Consider the following 19,613-nt stretch of genomic DNA (forward strand, 5'->3'; position numbering starts at 1 on the left):
ACACTAAGCTTCATCTGATGATACTGAAAAGAGTTATCCTCCTACTTTAATTGTACAATAAGCAAGAAATGACAAGAATGCCAATCTATCACGTCTGGACTATTGTAACATAGCCTACAACAGCACCCAATGAAAGAAATTCAGAAGCTTCAGAGTGATCAGAATCGGATGTGGAGAAGCAGCAGCTCCTTTGAAAGCACACAGATCTCCCCCAGGAAGGGGGAGATCTGTAAATATGAAGCTACTCTACAAGGACAGTGACGTTCATGCCTCTGCTGCAGCAGCGTAATGGAGTACACTCTTCCATACCTTAAATAACCCCCTTAGTCATTTGTTTCACTGAACATTTTCTCCTCATTACCTGGATGCAATCACATGTTTTGTAACTCCAGTCTCATCAATCTCTCAAATGTGGAAGGAAGAAGCACCAGCGATAACAGCCTCAGTGTATCATACAGCATAATGGATAATGTTTTATAGCATAATCAACTTTACAATTCTCTCTGTATGTTACCAATATGGAACCTTTTATTGAATGTGTTTCAATTATGACAGATGGTGTGTGCTAACTTAAACTTCCGGCCAGATTCACAAAAACATTTACATACAAACATCTGATGGGCATAAGTGGTTTTACTACTGGGTGATTCTCCTTCATGAGTGCATAAAGTTACTCAGTAGAAAAGCCTATCTAAGGGGTGCGGATTAAAAGGTTCAAGACATAGTGCGCCTTGCATGTTTGTGAACACCTACTAACTTGTGAGTTTATAGTGATTCACAAATTACCCTCTGACCCTTTCCCACAGCGGTCAAATATTTACTCCAGCAGACAACTGGAAAAAGTTAACTTCCAGTGCAATATGGGGGATGGATCACCCCCAAATGTGATGGGGCTTAAGAGAAGGGTTTAATCCAATGGGAACATTGTTTTACTCTATGTCCAATTATTCATTTGTGGTGGCACTATTCTGAAGATACGAAGACTCACTCAATTGTGGGCATTGAAAAGTATTAAATTGCTCAGATTTCCAGGTAGTTTTGTGATTTACAAAATTCTCAAGTCTGCACCTGTGTGGAATTGAACTTCTGCATGTGCAAATACCCTTTGTATATTGTGCTGCCTCTTTTCAATATCCCAGGTGGGTCAGAGGCACCCTAGTCTCAACCGTCTTTTTACTTATTATCTTATTTTGATATCAGGTCATAATTAACAATTACTCTTATCGTACTGACAGATAATAGCAGAGAAAATGAAATATTTGTATCTTATATTATATATCTTATATGCTGCACCCCAAATATTGGCATTTTCCCTGTTTCGCCATAATGCACCTTTCAAAAGGTGTGTTAGGTGCAAACAGGGATAGTGCACAATATCAGAAAAAATGCAATGTCCCCAGGGCAGGCAGGAACTTGCATTCAAGTGAATTACAGAGCAGCTGTTTAAAAGTTGATCTGTGTTTCACAGAGCAGGAGGCAACCCACCTGCACTTTCAAGAGGGGAGGTAGATCCCCTTACAGGTGGGTGCAGTGAGTGACATGTGCTCACCTGCAAGGAAATGTCTGAACGGTTCATGGGACCACCTATTTCCCCTCCTCCTGTACATCCTAAAGACATGTGCCTTTGCGTCTGTACCCAGAATGTGGCGCATGCGCAGAGGCAAACTGATTCCCTCCTGTACATTGGGCCACTCCCCCATGCAAATGATGGAACACACTGTTATGGTAGTGTGGTGCAACATGTGCACCAATGCTATCTGTATTACAGAAGGGGGATGCACAAGCATCGGTGACCCTGTCTGTAATACCATTGTGCCCCGGGGCACACAAAGCAGGTGTACATGCCCGTTGCACCCCCGAGGCACAATGTATAATACGACGCTATGTGTGGCTATAAAGAATTAAAACAAAAAAACAGAGTAATTCACTACTCACCCACGTGCATTTTCATGAAGCTGGGAGTGTTTTTGGAGGAAAAGTTATGTACATTACAGAACAGAACAACAACAGCAACAGCAAAACATTTGTTTTTCCAGGTTCCTACCATGGCAACTATATTCAAAGCTGCAATCTATGCAATCATATTGCCTAGATACATGCCCAGGCCATTTTCTCTAAATCAGGGTTCTCCAAAGTCGGTCTTGGAGGGACAAATCCATGCCAGATTTCTAGCTTATCCCCATTTAGATAAATGTAGTTATCTTAAAAATCGGGCATTGAGGAATGACTTTGGAGAGCTGTGCTCTAAATAATAGTGCATTTATAATTCGAAAAGCAGAACTTTAAGAAGACACCAACCATTTTCAAAATCAATTGCCGAGCTCTCAAAGAAAAGTACTTGGCCGCAAATGATGTTACTGTGTATAATGAGTAGTTAATCTGACTTCTACATTGATATTTGTACAGTGTTGCACTTGTTCAATCTGGTAGACACCAATACTCCCTGTAGGGCTTCCTTCGACCGAATGCACAGACACATTGAAAGAGTACAAATAGATAATTATAGACAGAAACTGAACAGGGAATATCTTTGTCAAATCTGGCATGTAGATTGCCTGTGTGCTTCACTGATAAACTCATTCTAGAATTTACAAATGTAAATGTTTTGTTTTCTTGCATTTTAGATTGTACCTGAGAATGAATATTTCAGATTTTAAATACATTGATTCTATTGACACATCAGATAGAGGGGACTTGTCATATTCATGAGAGGTGACAGTCCATGTTCATTACAAACACAATTTTCTTACATTCAACCAGAGGAAAGTCAATCATAGGAAAACTACCAGAAATGCACCACTTATTTGTAACATAGAATGGACTTTTGTATGTTTTCGATTCCCGAAGTCATTTTGTTTAGTAGTTCAAGCACATAGGCAAATTTGGCATTCACATGATCCACTGAGAATTGTATAGTCAGTTATTATAAGAAATGTATCTACCACGACAACTCTCCCTGAATGGATTTTCACTTACATAAGGCACCTAGGCCACTTTTAGGGTGGGGTAGGCAGCATGTCCCTCTTGGTATTTATTTCTCTGCACCACTTACCAGCTATATGAAGTGGTGCGAGCTGGTGACAGATACAACCAACTTGATATTAGTTGAATCAATCCCTGCATTGTTATTTGTTAAGGTGAATTTCGATTGTTTCAAGCTTATGTCTTGTCTGTGGTTAGAGGGGTCAGGTCTGCAGTCACATTGGTACAACCCATTACCCTCATCTTTGCCTCTGTCCGTTGGTCCTGAGCTGCACTGTCTTAAGAGCCCATTCCTCTTTTTCATCTTTCCACTCGGTTAGTGAGTGACTTCCAATACTAGCTTTGGCTGTGGGTTCCTGGGTCAACTACATTACTACACCTCTTCTACAGAAATGTATTTTGCTAACACATGGTATGATGCAGCAGCAGTCGCCATGTTTTGTGTAACCCTGGTGACAGTACAACCCCACTCACTCTTCTTCACCACATGACATATCACATGTGACAGCTGTGAAGGGATAAAAACATATATATAATTAAAAGATGGCTCTGAAATTTGACTACACTTCTGATTGTGTAAATAAAAGCCCACTATAGTGGTGAGGTGACACAAGCTATTTAATGGTGATCAGCCACATTTTTAAAACCTTAAGGAGGAAAAGGGGATTTACCCATGTAGTCGTTTACTTATAATTTGCATAGATTTACCACTTTCCTAAAATTCACAGACATTTTCAGGACTTCTCCTGTGAAACCGCCCCTTCCACAGCTTTCTGGGAGTACTCACATATGTATCTGTTTTTGCACATTGAAATGTACTGTAAATGTACGGATGTATTTGTTAGTGTGAGGGCATATAATGTAAAGGCGAATTCCAGCGTTTTTGTAATTTCTTTTGTTTTATTTCTCCATGGGAGAATGCATTTTACTATGTCAAAAGCCCTTCCTTTAGACGACCATCAATTCTGAGTTTGTTCTTTTTCTTTTCCCATCCAATCTCCTACTTCTTGTTGTGTGAGAAAATGCTTGCTAAAGGTTTGTAAATACTTGAAGAAATCCATGTTCAATAACTATGGCATTTGTTCGAACCACAAAAAGCCCCCCCAAAAAACGCCTTTCAGCAGAATAATTCTTACTGAAAGTTCCACCATACCGGCACATTTTTCATTTATGCAATTTCATTCCTGAGTTAGAATGCCTTATTCTGATTTTATTAAAGTGTATTTTTAAACAAAAGAGTATGTGCATTCCAGTGCCATTGAGGTGTGAATATGCCTTTGGGAATTGGGTCCTATTCCTGGAAAATGCAGTAACGGTGCAATAGAAGTGAAAGCCAATGTATAAAGCCATTGAAACCTATGAAACCCATGTCCAGGCCTTTACATTTGAAGGATTCAGAGGCAACAGTTTAAAATATCCTTTAACTGTGGTGCCACACTTGTGGTTCTCGGTACTTTCCCTAACCGCAAATCAGGGATGTGCAAAATGCATACAGACTTGTCTGAAAATGGGGAGGTAGATGGCAGTGCAACCTAGATATCTGCAGATCACATGGTCACAAGGCAAGGTGTGACCAGAGGGTCACAAAACAACATCATTATTTATTAAGCAAGTTGGCTTAGTATTAAAGGAAGATGGTCAAAATGGTCGGACCACCATCTTTCCATTAGCATTTCCAAACTGGGACATTTTTATTAAAGCAACTAATGTCCATTAAAGGTACAATCTGTTCCAGTGAAACTATATTTCCTTTGTAAATCAGATTCTACCACATTTTAGGTGTCAGTATATGAACAATGGTTTTGGACTACAATTGTGGTCGCAAACCATTGATTCATGTGATTGGGAATCACAAATTAGAGATGATGTCCCTTTCACTCCCCAGTAACTGCAATTAGTTATGACTCACAAAACCCTTTCTACAAGCCAGGGAAAGCTAATCGACTCACAATAGGGGATTTGTAAATTTCAAAGCAAAACGATTCACAGAGTGTGCAACCACAAAATTGTTTTGTGCATTGGCCCCTGGCGAGGTATCAGAACAAATGAATCTGCATAAATTAGGTCTTTGTAACACAGTGTTGTGTATGAGTGGAAATTTATGAGAAAATCGAATGCTATTTGGTATGCCTTCTGTATTTTTCTTTCTCCATTTATTGTGCTGATATACTAATTATAGTAGCTCTGAAAATCGACTATTTGTGATGGGGCACTATATTTTCCAATGCGTGTTTAAACAGCAGTTTGAGAACCATATCTGAGAGATTGCAAATATATAACTGAATATTGGAAAACACAATTTTGTCAGAGTATACTAGCTGTCATAATAGGCCCCTCAGGACTACAGTTTTGCATATTGCAGTGAACATATGTAAAACATTAAATGCAAGTTAATGTGCGGTTCAAAAGCTATTACTACCTAAGGCAATATGTATTATCTCTACATCTTAAGAAAAATGTTGTCTGAAGTAATGTTTTCAATTTCTTTAATGTGATGTTAATGTTGACAGGTGTTTTTTCAATTGTCGCTATCAATCACTCAGTACTGCTAACACGTGATTTCTTCTGGCAAGCTAACATCACATTGAAAAGTAATTGAACGGTCACAATCTCTGCTTCTTATCTTAGTTTTGTTCTACCTACGTCATCGTTTCATATGGTGCTTTTCCACATATCATTATTCAGGAAAAACAGCCTGAAGCCACAAATAAACAAAAATCATCAGTAAACGAGGATACTGTACACCCTGCTGTTAAATGGTTAGTAGAAACAAAAACCTGAATGGTAAGGGTTATCCACTGACATGAGATGACAGTACCCAGATGTACCTCCATGTCCAAGTAGGCCCTGGTTTGGTCCAATCCCACCCTCGAGGATGTGAAAAAGGACCTGGTTTGAAATTTGAATGTCAGCTCAGCATCAAACCTCATATGAACACAAAAATAAACCTTTTTGGGACCTGTTCAAAATATGCCCCCTTTAGCGGAAGGTACAGGATGGGTTTTTTTTTCCCACCACTGTGATATCTGGATTTCTGTACTTTATGGCATAGGTCCCGAGCATTTGAAAACATACATCAAAAATATTGGAGATATGCAGAACTGGGCAATTCAAATAGTTTAAGTGGTTTCTTCTACATACTTCAAGTAGTTAACAGTTGAGACATAGCTGAATAGAAGGCGCATAGGACTAGTAAGGACAGATACACAGACAGGCTCCAGATTTCTGGTACTAAATATTCAAAAACGGGTTCGAATATTTGCGCTGAAATCAATTTATAAATCTGGTCCTTCCAAAGTAACAGACACAACAATGGAATGAAGGGAAACTGCTACATGTTAGAAGCTTTTTTCAAATGTTGCCTAAGTGCTCTTTCATGACTGTGCTCGTGCTGTAGTCTTTGGAAAGTGGTTGAAGCAGGAGGACCTTGTCTGGTTGCACCACTCCTCCAAGCTTTTATTCTTGTCTGCTTAATCCCACTGACAACTGCACTGGTGCTTAAATATGATTGGTGCATGATTATGAGTGATCTGTGTATGACAGGCACATTCTATCTTTGTGATATTGAGGAGCAGTGGTGCCAACTAGTATCTCAAAGTGCACATTTGCAGAGTGCTTGTGGATCACAAAAAGTAAAGAACATAGTGGTATCAGCCAAAATACAGATGGAAGTTTTTCCAGAATCACAATTTGTTTCTCTGCAAAATTAAGACATTACTATTATACAATTATAAATAAATTCCAAATAGCAAATTACCCAATCAGCACACCTATTATCACCCTTCCTGGTAGTCACAAATGGATTAGTTACTGATTTGTACTCATTTTAAGCAGTCAACACATGCTACAATACCAAGCTTAGGAATGTGATCATAGATCAATGTTGTTTGGATTCAAATCGCAGGCATATCACAGCATCAGCGAACAGATGCAATAAAAATTGTTGTTATGCTATACATGTTTATAAAGTGTACGTATGGTTCATTGGTGCTGAAAACTGTCACTGACCATGCCATATGTAAATGTAAAATGTAAATTGATACTTGTATAGCGCACTACTCACCCGCAAGGGTCTCAAGGCGCTTGTACGAATACCGCTGTGGAACCCATCCTGGCTTTCCCTGTGAGGCGTCCACTCCTGGGCACCCCCAAGGTGGAGGCCAGGCATCCTTAGCGTTGTGGGGGCCGTTGTGGAGATTAAGCAAGCTATTGCCCAGAGTTGCAGAGTGGGACTCCATGATTGGAATGGCACCGAGGCGAGAAATATCAGGTCCGTGGAATTTTTGAGCCCAAGACCCGCCGAGGCAGGGAATTGAACCCTGGTCCCAGGCTAGACCTCTGCATCAGGGTCTGCCGCTCTAATCATTGAGCCACACTTCTCCACCATCACACTTTACCACCAAGGTTGACATTCCTTGTTGCTGCTTCACCTGTAGGGCTTTGGTAATCTTTCACCTACTTACATTTTGTTCCCCCACTGATTTTCAATTTTGGATAGTTTGGTGTATTTCACTTCGAATCTATGCTCTTTTTGCGGCAGTCGGCGCTATATCAAGAAATAAAATACAACTGACCCAAAATTTGTATGCAAAGCCCAAAAGGTTGAGCAAACTGTCACATCTTTTGTGTAGATAGTATCAACAGGAAGCTTTTAAACCAGTATCATATTAGACATTTTTACAATCCTTCTTTAGATAAACTACAGGACAAGGTGGATAGGTAGCAGTCTCCCCTTCTCTCAATGGCAGGGAGGATAGCAATAGTGAAAATGGTGTTTCTTCCCCAGTAGCTTTATCTGTTCTTTAATATATCTCTTGCTTTAGAATGTACTATTATAGCTTCCCGTGCATGGTTTAATATGAAAAATTAGCACACAATTCAGTTCATCATTACTTTCCAGGAATGTTCAAAGTGCGAAAATGTTGTTTTCAGCATTACACTGCAAATCTGATTTAAAATTAACAAATTAACAAAACAATTCCCTAAAATCATACATGTACAGAAAGTTATTGTACTCCCAAAAAGCTTAAAAAAATTCAACACTGTGAAGGAAACATAAATTATCTTTAAAATTTCTAAGGCGTGACAGTGATAATATTATTTAATTATAGTGGCTGAACATAGATCTTTCAAAATACCGTATTGTCACGGTGCCTAGAGTTACTGTACAGCCATAAATAGTTGTGCTCCTGCCCGATTGCTACCAGAGTGATTGAAATGCAAAGGTTGCACTGTCCATTTTCGGGTATTTTGTGACAGCAGCTAACATGTTTGAGCAACATGTCTTTTAACCTCTTGTTATATACATTGAGCAGCTTTGGAGAGAATACTATCCTGTAAATGTTCAACCGATGTTGGTGATAAGTGAGTTTGGGGTGGAAAAGTTGGGATTTTCTTTTGCAATATGTAGTTTTTGTGATCTATCATGTAGAAAGAATGTGATATATTTCAAATCCAGGCATCTGGATCTGCAGGGTCCACTACACTTAGTAAATCATGTGGCATTTTAAGTGTGTTGATTTCTTTGCGATTGGATGCAAAATGAACATTTCTCCTCACATTCACAAGAAAACATCTCCCGCTAGGCAATAAACACTTAAATATGGTAAATTACAGCTGTCTGGCTGTCTCAGCCACCGATACTGCCTTACAAGAGTTTCTCTAAATGACACCGACATTTAGGGTACATTTTTCACTAAGGCTTTGTGCATGGCATAAAGGATTGCATCAATTTACTTACCTGTAGAATACCCGTGCAAAACTGTCCTGCCTCATGCAAGTTGCAGCCCAAAATTTGGTTAATAAAACCTGATGTTCGAATACAAGTTGTGTAATTTCTGAGAAAATATTTTATCAAAAACAAAAAGTAAATGTCAAAAAGAAAGCCAAACTTTGCTTCTTAGCAGCAAAAGAATGTAAGTTACATATCTCATTATTTTCATATTTCAGTGCTCGTCTTGCTGATTGTCACAATGAGAAGGAGGAAGAAGGAACCCCTCATTTTCGATGAAGAAAGGGACATCAGAGAGAACATCGTTCGATACGATGACGAGGGTGGAGGAGAAGAGGACACCGAGGCCTTTGACATGGCTGCTTTGCGAAACCTCAACATTATTCGCGACAACAAATCCCGGAGAGACGTCACTCCAGAAATTCAGTTTGTGAGCCGGCCGTCTTTTAAGAGCTCCCCAGATAATGTCATTTTTAGGGAATTCATATGGGAAAGGTTAAAAGAAGCAGACATTGATGCTGGTGCCCCGCCATATGACTCCCTGCAGACATACGCCTTTGAGGGCAACGGCTCCGTTGCAGACTCCCTCAGTTCCTTGGGGTCCGTTAGTTCAAACTCTGACCAGAACTATGATTACCTTAGTGACTGGGGACCTCGGTTTAAAAGGCTCGCGGACATGTATGGGAACAGTGAAGACAGCCTGTACTCATAGCCTTCAGAACTCTCCACTAAATGCACTGAAGAAACTCAATAAGGACTATAGAAGGATGTAAAATATTTATCCATTTTTACCTTTTCAGTTGTTTGCCTTGGTGGAGTAAACCTTGAGTTGACTCGTCCTAGTCTAGGGACTGCACTGACAACAAGTACTGAGCACTTGATGGCGTTTTGAGAACATGAAGTGTTTGGTCATGCCGGAGTAGATAGCAACCCTCTTTTACCTGCAGAGGCGAAGAGCCTCTGGGCGTAAGAGGTGCACTGTGACCTCAACGAGCCAATGATACCTTGTAGATGCCTTCACGGTAGTGACATGTCCTCGCCAGAGAGTCCCTGATTCGGAATTCTCTGTGAAGGGTCAACAGAGAACAAAAATCAATGTACTGTGTATAAAAGGAATTCTGCGATAGGATTGTACATTTGCTGCAACAAACGTATTTTGACACGTTACATTTGCCAAGTTGGATGCAACAAAACTGGTTTATGGATCCCATTTCAGCTAATGCTGTGTTTTTTTGTGGATTAAAAAACATGTACCTATATTAAGTAGGCACTGCATATTCTCAAAGAATTGCACTTAACGATTTAACAATTACTGAGACTCCATGGCAAAACGTTGCTTTACCAATTCAATTTGCAAAAGTGACATGAATAATGTTTCTGGGACTGGGAATGATGTTATAGTACATCGATGGATGCCCGTGTAGGTAAACAAAAGTTGCTGTCTATTTAGAATTTTTTTATTATCTCTTCTGATTTGTACAGGAGAATATATCTTGTTTTTTTTCCTTTGGAACATAGTGTATTATTTATTTTGGAGCTCCAGCCTCCACTAAATTCAGGTGCATTATGCTGCCTCACAGTGTTATACTCAGCAGAAGAATATGTCGATTTCTCTGGTCTAAGACAGATGAGGGAACTGAACCATGGAAAATGAAGAATTACTTTAAGGAAATTGAGCACCATGCATTCCTCGGAACAGAGCCCTGCTTACAAGGACGCAGTAATTCTAAGCCACCGCAGTGATGGAAACATTTGAATAGAATATGTGTACTTTGCATTTTCCGTAGAGGTATACAGGAACCAAGGACATATCTTTAGTACAAAATTCAGTTTCAAGGTCTCAAGTTCGGTACTGTATGTTCCTCTTTTAAGAAAACAGTATAAATAAAAAAATGTCTTTTTATGTTACCACTTTACCCAGCAAGTACAGAAATCAACTTTTGGCTCTGATTAAGATGATTATTTCACAAAGGAAACCATTTCAGAAGCAACCTTTATACACTGGATTAGGGGTGCCAAAATCAAAAGACATTTTCAGTTATTAAAAGTATACTGTACAATTGTAATGTTGTGTTTCTTAAAATGAAAAAAAAATACTTTTTTATGATTAAAGCATATTTATACTTCCTATTTCATGATTTACCATATGTTGTTTATTCATAAAATATATTCAGCTAAGAGTACTTTTTCCTACATTATAGGTCTTCACTTCCTATCCAGCTGTTTTGTGTTAAATCCCTACATGCTTAGTTTTCTTGATACCTGAATGAATCGTGGGCATGTATATACAATTGTGCTCACCCAGGAATTGTTTCTCTCAGAAGGTGACTATTGTTGAACAGTAAAACAGGATTAAGATACTGTTCACGTAAACAATGTCTTTAAGAATCTTTACTATGTAGTCAAGCATTTTCAAATAACTATGTAAAAGTGGCCTTCAGCTTTATTAAAATTATTTTAATTCTCTCCAGCATAATCTCTATTTTGTGTTGTTTTGTAGACACACATTGTTCCGTGTATATTTGCTTCTTATCCGCTTAAATGCAAACGTATAAACACATTTTGTAAAGGAACTGAGGAATATTGCTCAAGAATTTTAGCCACATGTGTAAGGATTTCAATAAAAAATATGATTCTGATATTGTGTGCATTTTTTAATAAAATGTGATGTGTTGGAAGGCTTATGTTGGTCTTATATCAGCATGGCACAGAGAGGTTTTATAGTAATCGCTTTCCATGCAGAGTGTACAGAAAAATATGTTCATTTAGATTATAATGTCAAAATAATATTGCATGCATCAGTCAAAGCAGGTGGGAATGCAATTTAGGAAAATAAGATGATTATCATGTGTGTATCTTTTCCCTATTGTAAGTGTAACAAGATTCTACAGCAAAAGATGACTTATGGCGGCATGATCAGGACAGTGTGTATCCACTTCATTTCATTGTAATGTTTTCTTGCCTGAATCCACGTTAACTCTGTTGCTGCCAAGACACTGCAGCTCTCAATGGCCGGCTGGCTTCTCCGCAATTTTATTCTTTTTGGCAGTGCACATACAGGTTAGTTTCCTGAACAAATATATGAAGTTATTTTAGCTTTAAACTTTACAGCAGATATGCCTGAATGTGATATTTTAATTTATTTTATGTTGTAAACTTTATCTGTTCTTCCATAATTTTTCAACTTGATAATTGAAATTAAAGAGAAGTGGCTGTATTGCGAGTACACACTTCAGCATGGTGAGGGCAGATTGCTTCAGTGGCTTCAGGCTGATTCAACATGCAGAAAGGATTTTTATTTGATGGGACAATAAAACCCTTTGCTGGTCTAATTTGACCAAGTGGTAAGGAAGTTTGTGCCAGCTGATCGAATCAGCTATGCAAGGCGATAGAACAGTCTTGGAGTCAAGGTCTCGGGTGCAGATTTTTTAAGTATATGTCTACTGAACTCTTGCTTAGCCTATAAGAACAACAAAGACCAACAAATGTAAACTATTTTTTCTTATGAGTGAACCTCATTACCTTTGTTACATCCTGGTTTTAGGTGCAAGGAAATTCCTACAGAAATATGTGTATTCAAAAATCCTAGTATTGAATATACCAAGGTGAATGAAAGCTATTTGTGCTTGCCAGTAAAAATGAACTCAGTGCAAGAAGCACTGGTGGCATACAGAAAAATAAAACAGGCGTAATGCTGGATAATTACTGGTTAAGCACTCCCAGTGGAAGGGGGCAGTGTTAGGGGTCTCATCATTCTTCTGTTCCTTTTTCTGTCAGGGAGATGATAATCTCCATTATGAATGAATGGGACGAGGATTGAAGGCACCTGGGGCTAATATCGTGTTTTTGTGTAGAAAGCTATTTAAGTTAAATAGGGCACAAATGGTTGCAGCAGAATAATTTATTTCAGTAAGCTTGATTATACCCTGCCTAAAATATGGAATAATATTATTTCACTTTGTCTCAGAAACATGCACAATGTTACGCTCAAAGTTATTGTAGCTCAAAAAAAAGATTTAAGGTAATTGAATTTTGTTTTTCTTATTTGTTTGGTTTTGGACAAATTCCACATACCAGTTTAATATGGTCTACTTAACAGGCATTTTATTAAATTAAATCCAGATTAAACCCTTATAATAGGTAGCTGTAGAAAAAGGCAGTCAACTTCTTTTGTAGCACATTTAGACCTTATAAGACACATATGGCTGTAGGGAAATTATCTAACACTTTGGGCACATAACATAACTTATTCTGTGCTCGACAGGACAGTCCATACTATTGAAAATACCTCACAATTTTCTAGTTGTCAGTACAGAACAAATCACAATGTTTTCTTTGAGGCATTACTCCTTGGCAGGCCCATCTCAATGTAATAGTGACTGCAGTGGAAAGGAAGGGAAAACCACTTTTAGCAGATATCATGATTATGACATGTTTATGTAGCCTGAGACTACAGCAGAGGATCACAAAATAGGGGTCCAAACATAAGAAATGAAGTAGGGAATATTAAGTATTAAAAACTGACAAACGCATGGATGAATGGAGTCCTAGATTAGCCCCAAGCAAAATAATTTATAGATTAAAAAGCTACGTTTTCAGCTGTTTCATAAGGATCATCAGGTTTGGCACAAAACAGCGAACTAAAGGAGGAATATTCCAGGATCTCGTTGCTGCTACTTTAAACACCCAATGACCAAAAATGGCAGTGCGACTTTTAGATATTTAGATTAGGGCAAGCTGAGAGGAGTGTAAAGCCCTTGCGGGGTGATGGGGAAACAACCTTTACAACGCAGTCATTACATCGCACTACCTTTACATAGCAGTCATTACATCGCAACATCCTTTACATCGCATGTCATTACAATGCAGCCATTACATCGCATGTCACTACAACGCATGTCATTACAATGCATGTCACTACAATGCAAAACCAAAGGGGATGATGGACAGACTGTTGAACATTACAAGCACTCACCCCCAGTCAACTGATCTGGGTTTAATCCATCATCATTCTTAAGCTCACTCTGCCACCCCAGTTCAGACATGGCCATATGCAAATCTGTCGGACCCTGTGCCTCATGGGAGCAGTCCGTCCCAAACTGCCAAGCCATGTCTTCCCTGGACCGGAAACAAGCATCCTGGGACCGGTTTCTGGCCAATTAGCCGTCATCAGCCAGGCTAGCTTGAATCCAGTGGCAAAGTGAGCAAGGGACCCACTTCTGGGCATACCCTGCCAACTTAGGGCGAACAAAGCAAAACCAAATGGGATGATGGACGGAGTGTTGAACATTGCAAGCACTCACCCCCAGTCAACTGATCTGGGTTTAATCCATCATCATTCTTTAGCCCACTCCGCCACCCCAGTTCAGACATGGCCATATGCAAATCAGTCTGATCCTGTGCCTCATGGGAACAGTCCAGCCCGAACTTCCAAGCCATGTCTTCCCTGGACCAGAAACAAGCATCCGCAAGTCATTACAATGCATACCATTACAACGCATAGTACCCTTACATTATCCAACACTTACCCTACTGTTGCACTCACTGCAGTTAGAATAGTATTTATTACCCCTATACTATCCAACACTTACCTTAAATGCGATATAATGGTATGCACTGTAATAGTATGTGTTGTAAAGGTATAATGCGATGTAATACAATGCGTTGTAAAGGTAGTTTCTGAAAATGCGATGTAATGGCATGCGATGTAAAAGAATGTGTTGTAAAGGATGTTGTGATGTAAAAACTTTGTTGTAAAGGCATGTATCGTAAATGTATGTGTTGTAACATCAGACATTCAGGTTGATGACATCAAAAACTTGCAACCTATGGGCCCAATTCACAAAAGTAAAGTTACACAAAAGTCTAACTTCACGACTTTCAGTATTCACATAGGGCATTTCCCACTCGTAAATGCCCTTTATCAGTGGCGGTTTCTCTGTGTGGGCGTCGGGGCTCCGCCCCAGGTAAGTTTCCTTTCATTTAAAAAATAAATAAATACCAGTACGTTTCTTTTTTATTAAGAAAATAAAAAAACGCAAAGAAAAAGAACACATCGCCGCAAACTTTAACATGGGGCACTGTCGTCAGTCTGCTGCCTCCCACTGTCAATACCCCCGCGCTGCACCACCTGCTATGTCTTTGCCGGCTGAGAACCTCACAGCCCTGAAGGCTGTGACGCCATCAGCAGGCAAAGACATAGCCTGGAGGCCCAGTCTCCACCCCCTGATGGCGTGGAGATTAAGTTAGCCCCGGGCGTTTTTTACACAAGCCCGGGATTGCTAACATCTCCACGTCAATCAGAGAGTGGAGGAGACAGGAGAGTGTGAGATTCACCCCCACCCCCTCCCAACTCGTCACAGGGCGTGGTGAGAAGTGAACCACCTGTCCCTGTGACGAGTGGATAGGACCCTCTGCGCAGACTCGGAGTAGTTCTTCCCGCGCATGTAGCAGCAGCCGCCATTTTCGGGACGGACTAGTCGGACTGTGTCGTCAGGAGCGGTGGAGACTGACTAGTGAGTCAGTCAAGGTCGGGGCCTTTGAAAAAAAGAAAGCGGACCGGTCGTGCTCTGTAGCAGCAGCCAGCCTAGTCCACCATCCATCCATTTGGTTGCACTTGCAGGAGGTTGCTGTGAGGAGGACCGAGAGAGAGTGAGACCGACGTGTGTGAACTCGGGCAGGTAGGGCCTACCGGACCGTTCTCTAGACTCCCATAATATGTGGACGCCATGGCTCGTGCTAATGACAGCATACGAATCACCGCGGGGTATGAGAAGGAGACTGTGAGCGATGCTAGCACGCTGCATTACAGAGACATTTATGAGGCCTTCCTTCCCGCGCGAAACGTAATTAAATACAGCTGCGAGGTTTCGCTAGCATGGAATCCAGCCTAATTGAGGGTTCTCACTGTATTTAGGCACACATTTACAAGCCTAGCTATACACATAAAGGTACATGTCATATTTACAAAGCTATGCATAAACCGGGACAGGCCAGGCATAGAAGGCAAACTCAATGCTTTAGTCCTACTTTCATGCCCGGCCTTTCCCGATTTTTGCTTCTCAAAATCTGGTCACCCTACTCGGGAGAAGGAGGCGGCGCCGTCAAAGATCGTGGCGCAGGCGCCACCAGCGCTAAAGCCAGGCCTGGAACTTCGCACGTGCAGTGATTGTCGTCTTGAACGTGTCACTCACGTGACCCCCTTCTTCCGGTCAGGTTGGGGTGCAGTGCAGGCAATCCGGTTTTGGCCTGGCTTGGCCACTAACTACGTCACGGCAAGAGAGGGCACCAATGGGCATCAGGCTGTGAAGGAAAGGGTGGCTGGGCAGAGGCAGTCAGAAAGGGAGAAGTAAGTGACAAATGAGAATAAGACGGGCGGCGGAGAAGAAAGGGTTACGTGGAGGGGAGTTGTGTCAGAGAAAAAATTGTCAAAATAGGGGACGAAGAAAATAGAACCGAAGTAGAGGAAAAGTGTCAGAAAGGGATGAGAAAGAAAGAAAGTTGAATGGTGGCGTAGAAAGTAGGGTGAGTGATGGAGTGAATAGAAATAGGGACAGAGAAGGGGGGGGGGGGGACAGTGGACAGCAGAAGAGGAGAAGACGAGCCAGAAGGGGAAGTCGGAGAATGGTCGTAAATATACCGGTAGCTACATTTACCTTAGAGGGAAGGGAGTCTGGGCTTGGGCTCAGCAAGGGAGCAGTACGGCTCAGAAGTAGAGGGCCCGATAAGATAAAGAGAAGGAGAGAAGAGTCAGAAAGGAAGGGGTTAGGCGACAGGAGTAGAGCGATCAGATACATAGATCAGAAAGAGAGGAGACGTGGAAATGAGAGTGGAGGAAGGGTTATGGGCTGACAGAAGGAGGCGGCGAGCGACAACAAGAAGAGCATACAGGGAGAGCTGAGAAAAAGAGGGAAGGGCGGAGGTGGAAGAAGAGAGAAGGGCAGAGGTGGAAGCAGAGAGAAGGGTCGAGGACCACTGGTAACCTACAGTAACATTCTATACATTTTTGTTTAGGGAGTATTTTATCGTTTGTATGAGGCATATTATGTTTCCAGGAATTTAGACATAAGTATGTTGTGAGCAGTAACATATTGTATTTCACAAGTAGCGCGTTTGTGTGCATGTTTGCTTTTCAACCCTCCTCCTTCGCTTGAGTGTCTGTTTTTTGGTCGCGTTCCGTTGGAAGCCTCTGCTAGGTAATCTTTTTAAGTCTGGCAAAACAAGTCGGTTTCTATGGGTGAGCCTAGGGGCATTGTCGTTATCGGTATGAAGTGACAATCAGGTTTTAAATCCATTCATGCTGTGGTAGGAATGTACATCTGTGTTTGGGTCCCATAGCCTTCACAAACGTTCTTGAAATAATTGGTTTACAAGATATTGCAATCCAAAGCAACTTGAATTGAAGTCTGTTTAGTAGAGATGGCCCATTTCTGTTCATTACACATTGTTTTAGACCACTGTCTGCGGTGAGCATGAGCATTGATTCACTAAAATGTCTGGGGTAACGGAAGTGATATCATATACCCTTTGACCCTAATGATGTCAAAGGAAGTGACAACACAGGACCTTTGACTCTGAATCTTCCTAGGGAGTGATGTCACATGACATTAATCCTGATGACATCACATTAATTAACATTTCTGAAATTCCAAAATATTTGCATGATTAATGTAACAACACACCACAAACAAATGTCTGTTTTGACTGTCATCTATATAAAGGTGTGGACATGATATGTCAAGAGAGCAGGCACCTGAATTGTAGTAATCAGGTGGGTGTTTCTCTCCTTTTGAGAAACATTGGAAAAAATGGGCACTAATAGTGAATTTTAAAGCACAATTTTCACATAATTTTAAACTTTCTCCCATAGTAGCCTGTGAAATTAAATTTTAGAAATGTATGCTATTTCATTGTTGTGCCTGTTTTAAGACCACTTATTGCACACCTACATGATTTTCGATGAGTTTCCATTTTGTGAACCTGTGCTGTAAATACAAACCTTTTTTCCTCGTCATCTACCCTTCTGCGTGCAATCATTCCACTTGGTCAGTAGGCAGATCCAACCTATTTATGCAACATTGTTAAAATTAATTGTGGTTTATTGCAATTTAGAATGGTTTATTCATGAGGCCTTGGAACTGATGATAGTTTTAGGGGAGGCAGTGGCCTGTTTCTGTTAAGCACAATGGCTTCCGAAAGTCTTGAAAATCCACCATTTGGCTGCTAATTTTTCAAAATTTTCTCGGGGGGGGGAACCCCCCCGAACCCTCCGTAGGTGGTTCGGGCTCGCTCGCTGCGCTCGCTCGCACGCCATTCGACACCAAAAATTTTCAGCCCACCACTTTCAAATCTCACCAGCCGCCACTGCCCTTTATGAATACCAAAAGTCATAATGTTCGATTTTCGGGATTCACAAAGTGCATTTCCAACTCGTAAATTCCCTTTATGAATACCAAAAGTCATAGTGTTCGACATTCGGGATTCAGACAGGGCATTCACGAGTAGTAAATGCCCTTTGTGAATACCGAAAGTCATAAAGTTAGACTTTTGTCTAACTTTACCATTGTGAATCGGGCCCAGAGAATCTGGAGTTTTAGATAAACTAGGTCTATGCTAGACCATCATGGTCTGAAACAGTTTTATTTTGCAAAAAGGGAGCCAGTGCATGGTACACAGAATAGGTTTAATATGGATGTGGTTGGAGGGATTATTAATCATCCGTGCTGCCACTTTATGGACTAACTGAAGGCCATACAAATATTTTTTTTAATGTGGCTAAAATAATTGTAGTACGATAGTCTAGGTTACTACAGACGTTTGAAAAATACGGTCAGTGATTGGCAGGAACATTTTAAGGGTCTTAATATGGAGATACATCTTTTAAAACTCCTCTGAGCTAAAACCTATTTCATGGATCTCAAGAAGAAAATTCTCAGAATTGCGACATTTTCTTCACTAAAATAGTATAGGTATGAAGTCCCTATAGAGTCATCAGGAGTGGGGCACCTATAATAACAAAAACATAAAAATTCCCCAGTCAGCAATAAACACAAAATAAATTCAATGAAGAGTTACCAGACACTTTTGTATTTGTGTTCTTTGTGTCGGGTGTGTATCTTTTCGGACATGATTGTGTTGCCTCTGTACCCAATACTTGAACTAATTAAACTCTGCATGCCAGATAAACAGAGTGAACCATACCTCCATATCTTTGAGTGTTAGACTCATATTAAACTAAACATAAAATACAAAATACTATAAAGGACCCAATTTACACCAAATACTATAGGCCAGCTTTGCAAAGACTGGAGTCAGTAAAAGTGGTCGCAAATTTCACATTAACTTTATCAAATCAAATTTGTTTAGCAAACTGACCTCTGTGCTAATAGGTTGGTTCCAATCCAATCCAATCCAATCACTTTATTTCACCATTAAAGAAAAATGCCAATAAAAGTTTACAATATACAATCATGAAAGTTTCCGTAGTATAACAAATACAAAATTTTATACAATTTGTTGCCAGTACTCTTTGTAACAAAATAGTTAATTATATCAAGAATGAACAACATAATTTCATAAAAAATTAATGCCATAATATATTTTTAATAGAGTTGTTTTCTCGTTTTAAAAGCACAACATAAAAAGGAGGCTATACAGTAGCAGGTTACTGGATCTATTAATGATTCTAAATAATAAAGAGCAGGGCGACATTGACTAAATTTAAGAGTGCGCAATAAGGGTAAAATATACTTTTTCCTCTCCTCTCTATAGAACCTGCAGAAAAACAATAGATGGAGGTCTCCTTGGACTGAACTTCCATCACAAGGGCACAATGTGAGCCCATCAGCAGAATAAACATTTGGAGGGAAGCCTAACATAAAGGCAGTAAGTTTTACCCGAA

The 19,613-nt window shown here is 40.2% G+C and overlaps 1 protein-coding gene across 5 annotated transcripts in view; it reads left to right on the plus strand.

Annotated features, from left to right (window-relative positions):
* The window catches only part of LOC146831538 (cadherin-7), a 278,421-nt gene extending 267,076 nt beyond the window's left edge, over positions 1–11,345 (plus strand). For all 5 annotated transcript variants that reach the window (XM_085605883.1, XM_085605887.1, XM_085605884.1 and 2 more), the window contains exon 12: positions 8,932–11,345. In XM_085605883.1, the coding sequence (XP_085462009.1) occupies positions 8,932–9,425 (494 nt within the window). In that variant the 3' untranslated portion in view covers positions 9,426–11,345. The remainder of the gene's footprint in view (positions 1–8,931) is intronic.
* The last annotated feature ends 8,268 nt before the right edge of the window (positions 11,346–19,613 follow it).

This window comes from Triturus cristatus, chromosome 5_1 (genome assembly GCF_964204655.1).
Source record: "Triturus cristatus chromosome 5_1, aTriCri1.1, whole genome shotgun sequence".
Taxonomy (NCBI): Eukaryota; Metazoa; Chordata; class Amphibia; order Caudata; family Salamandridae; genus Triturus; species Triturus cristatus.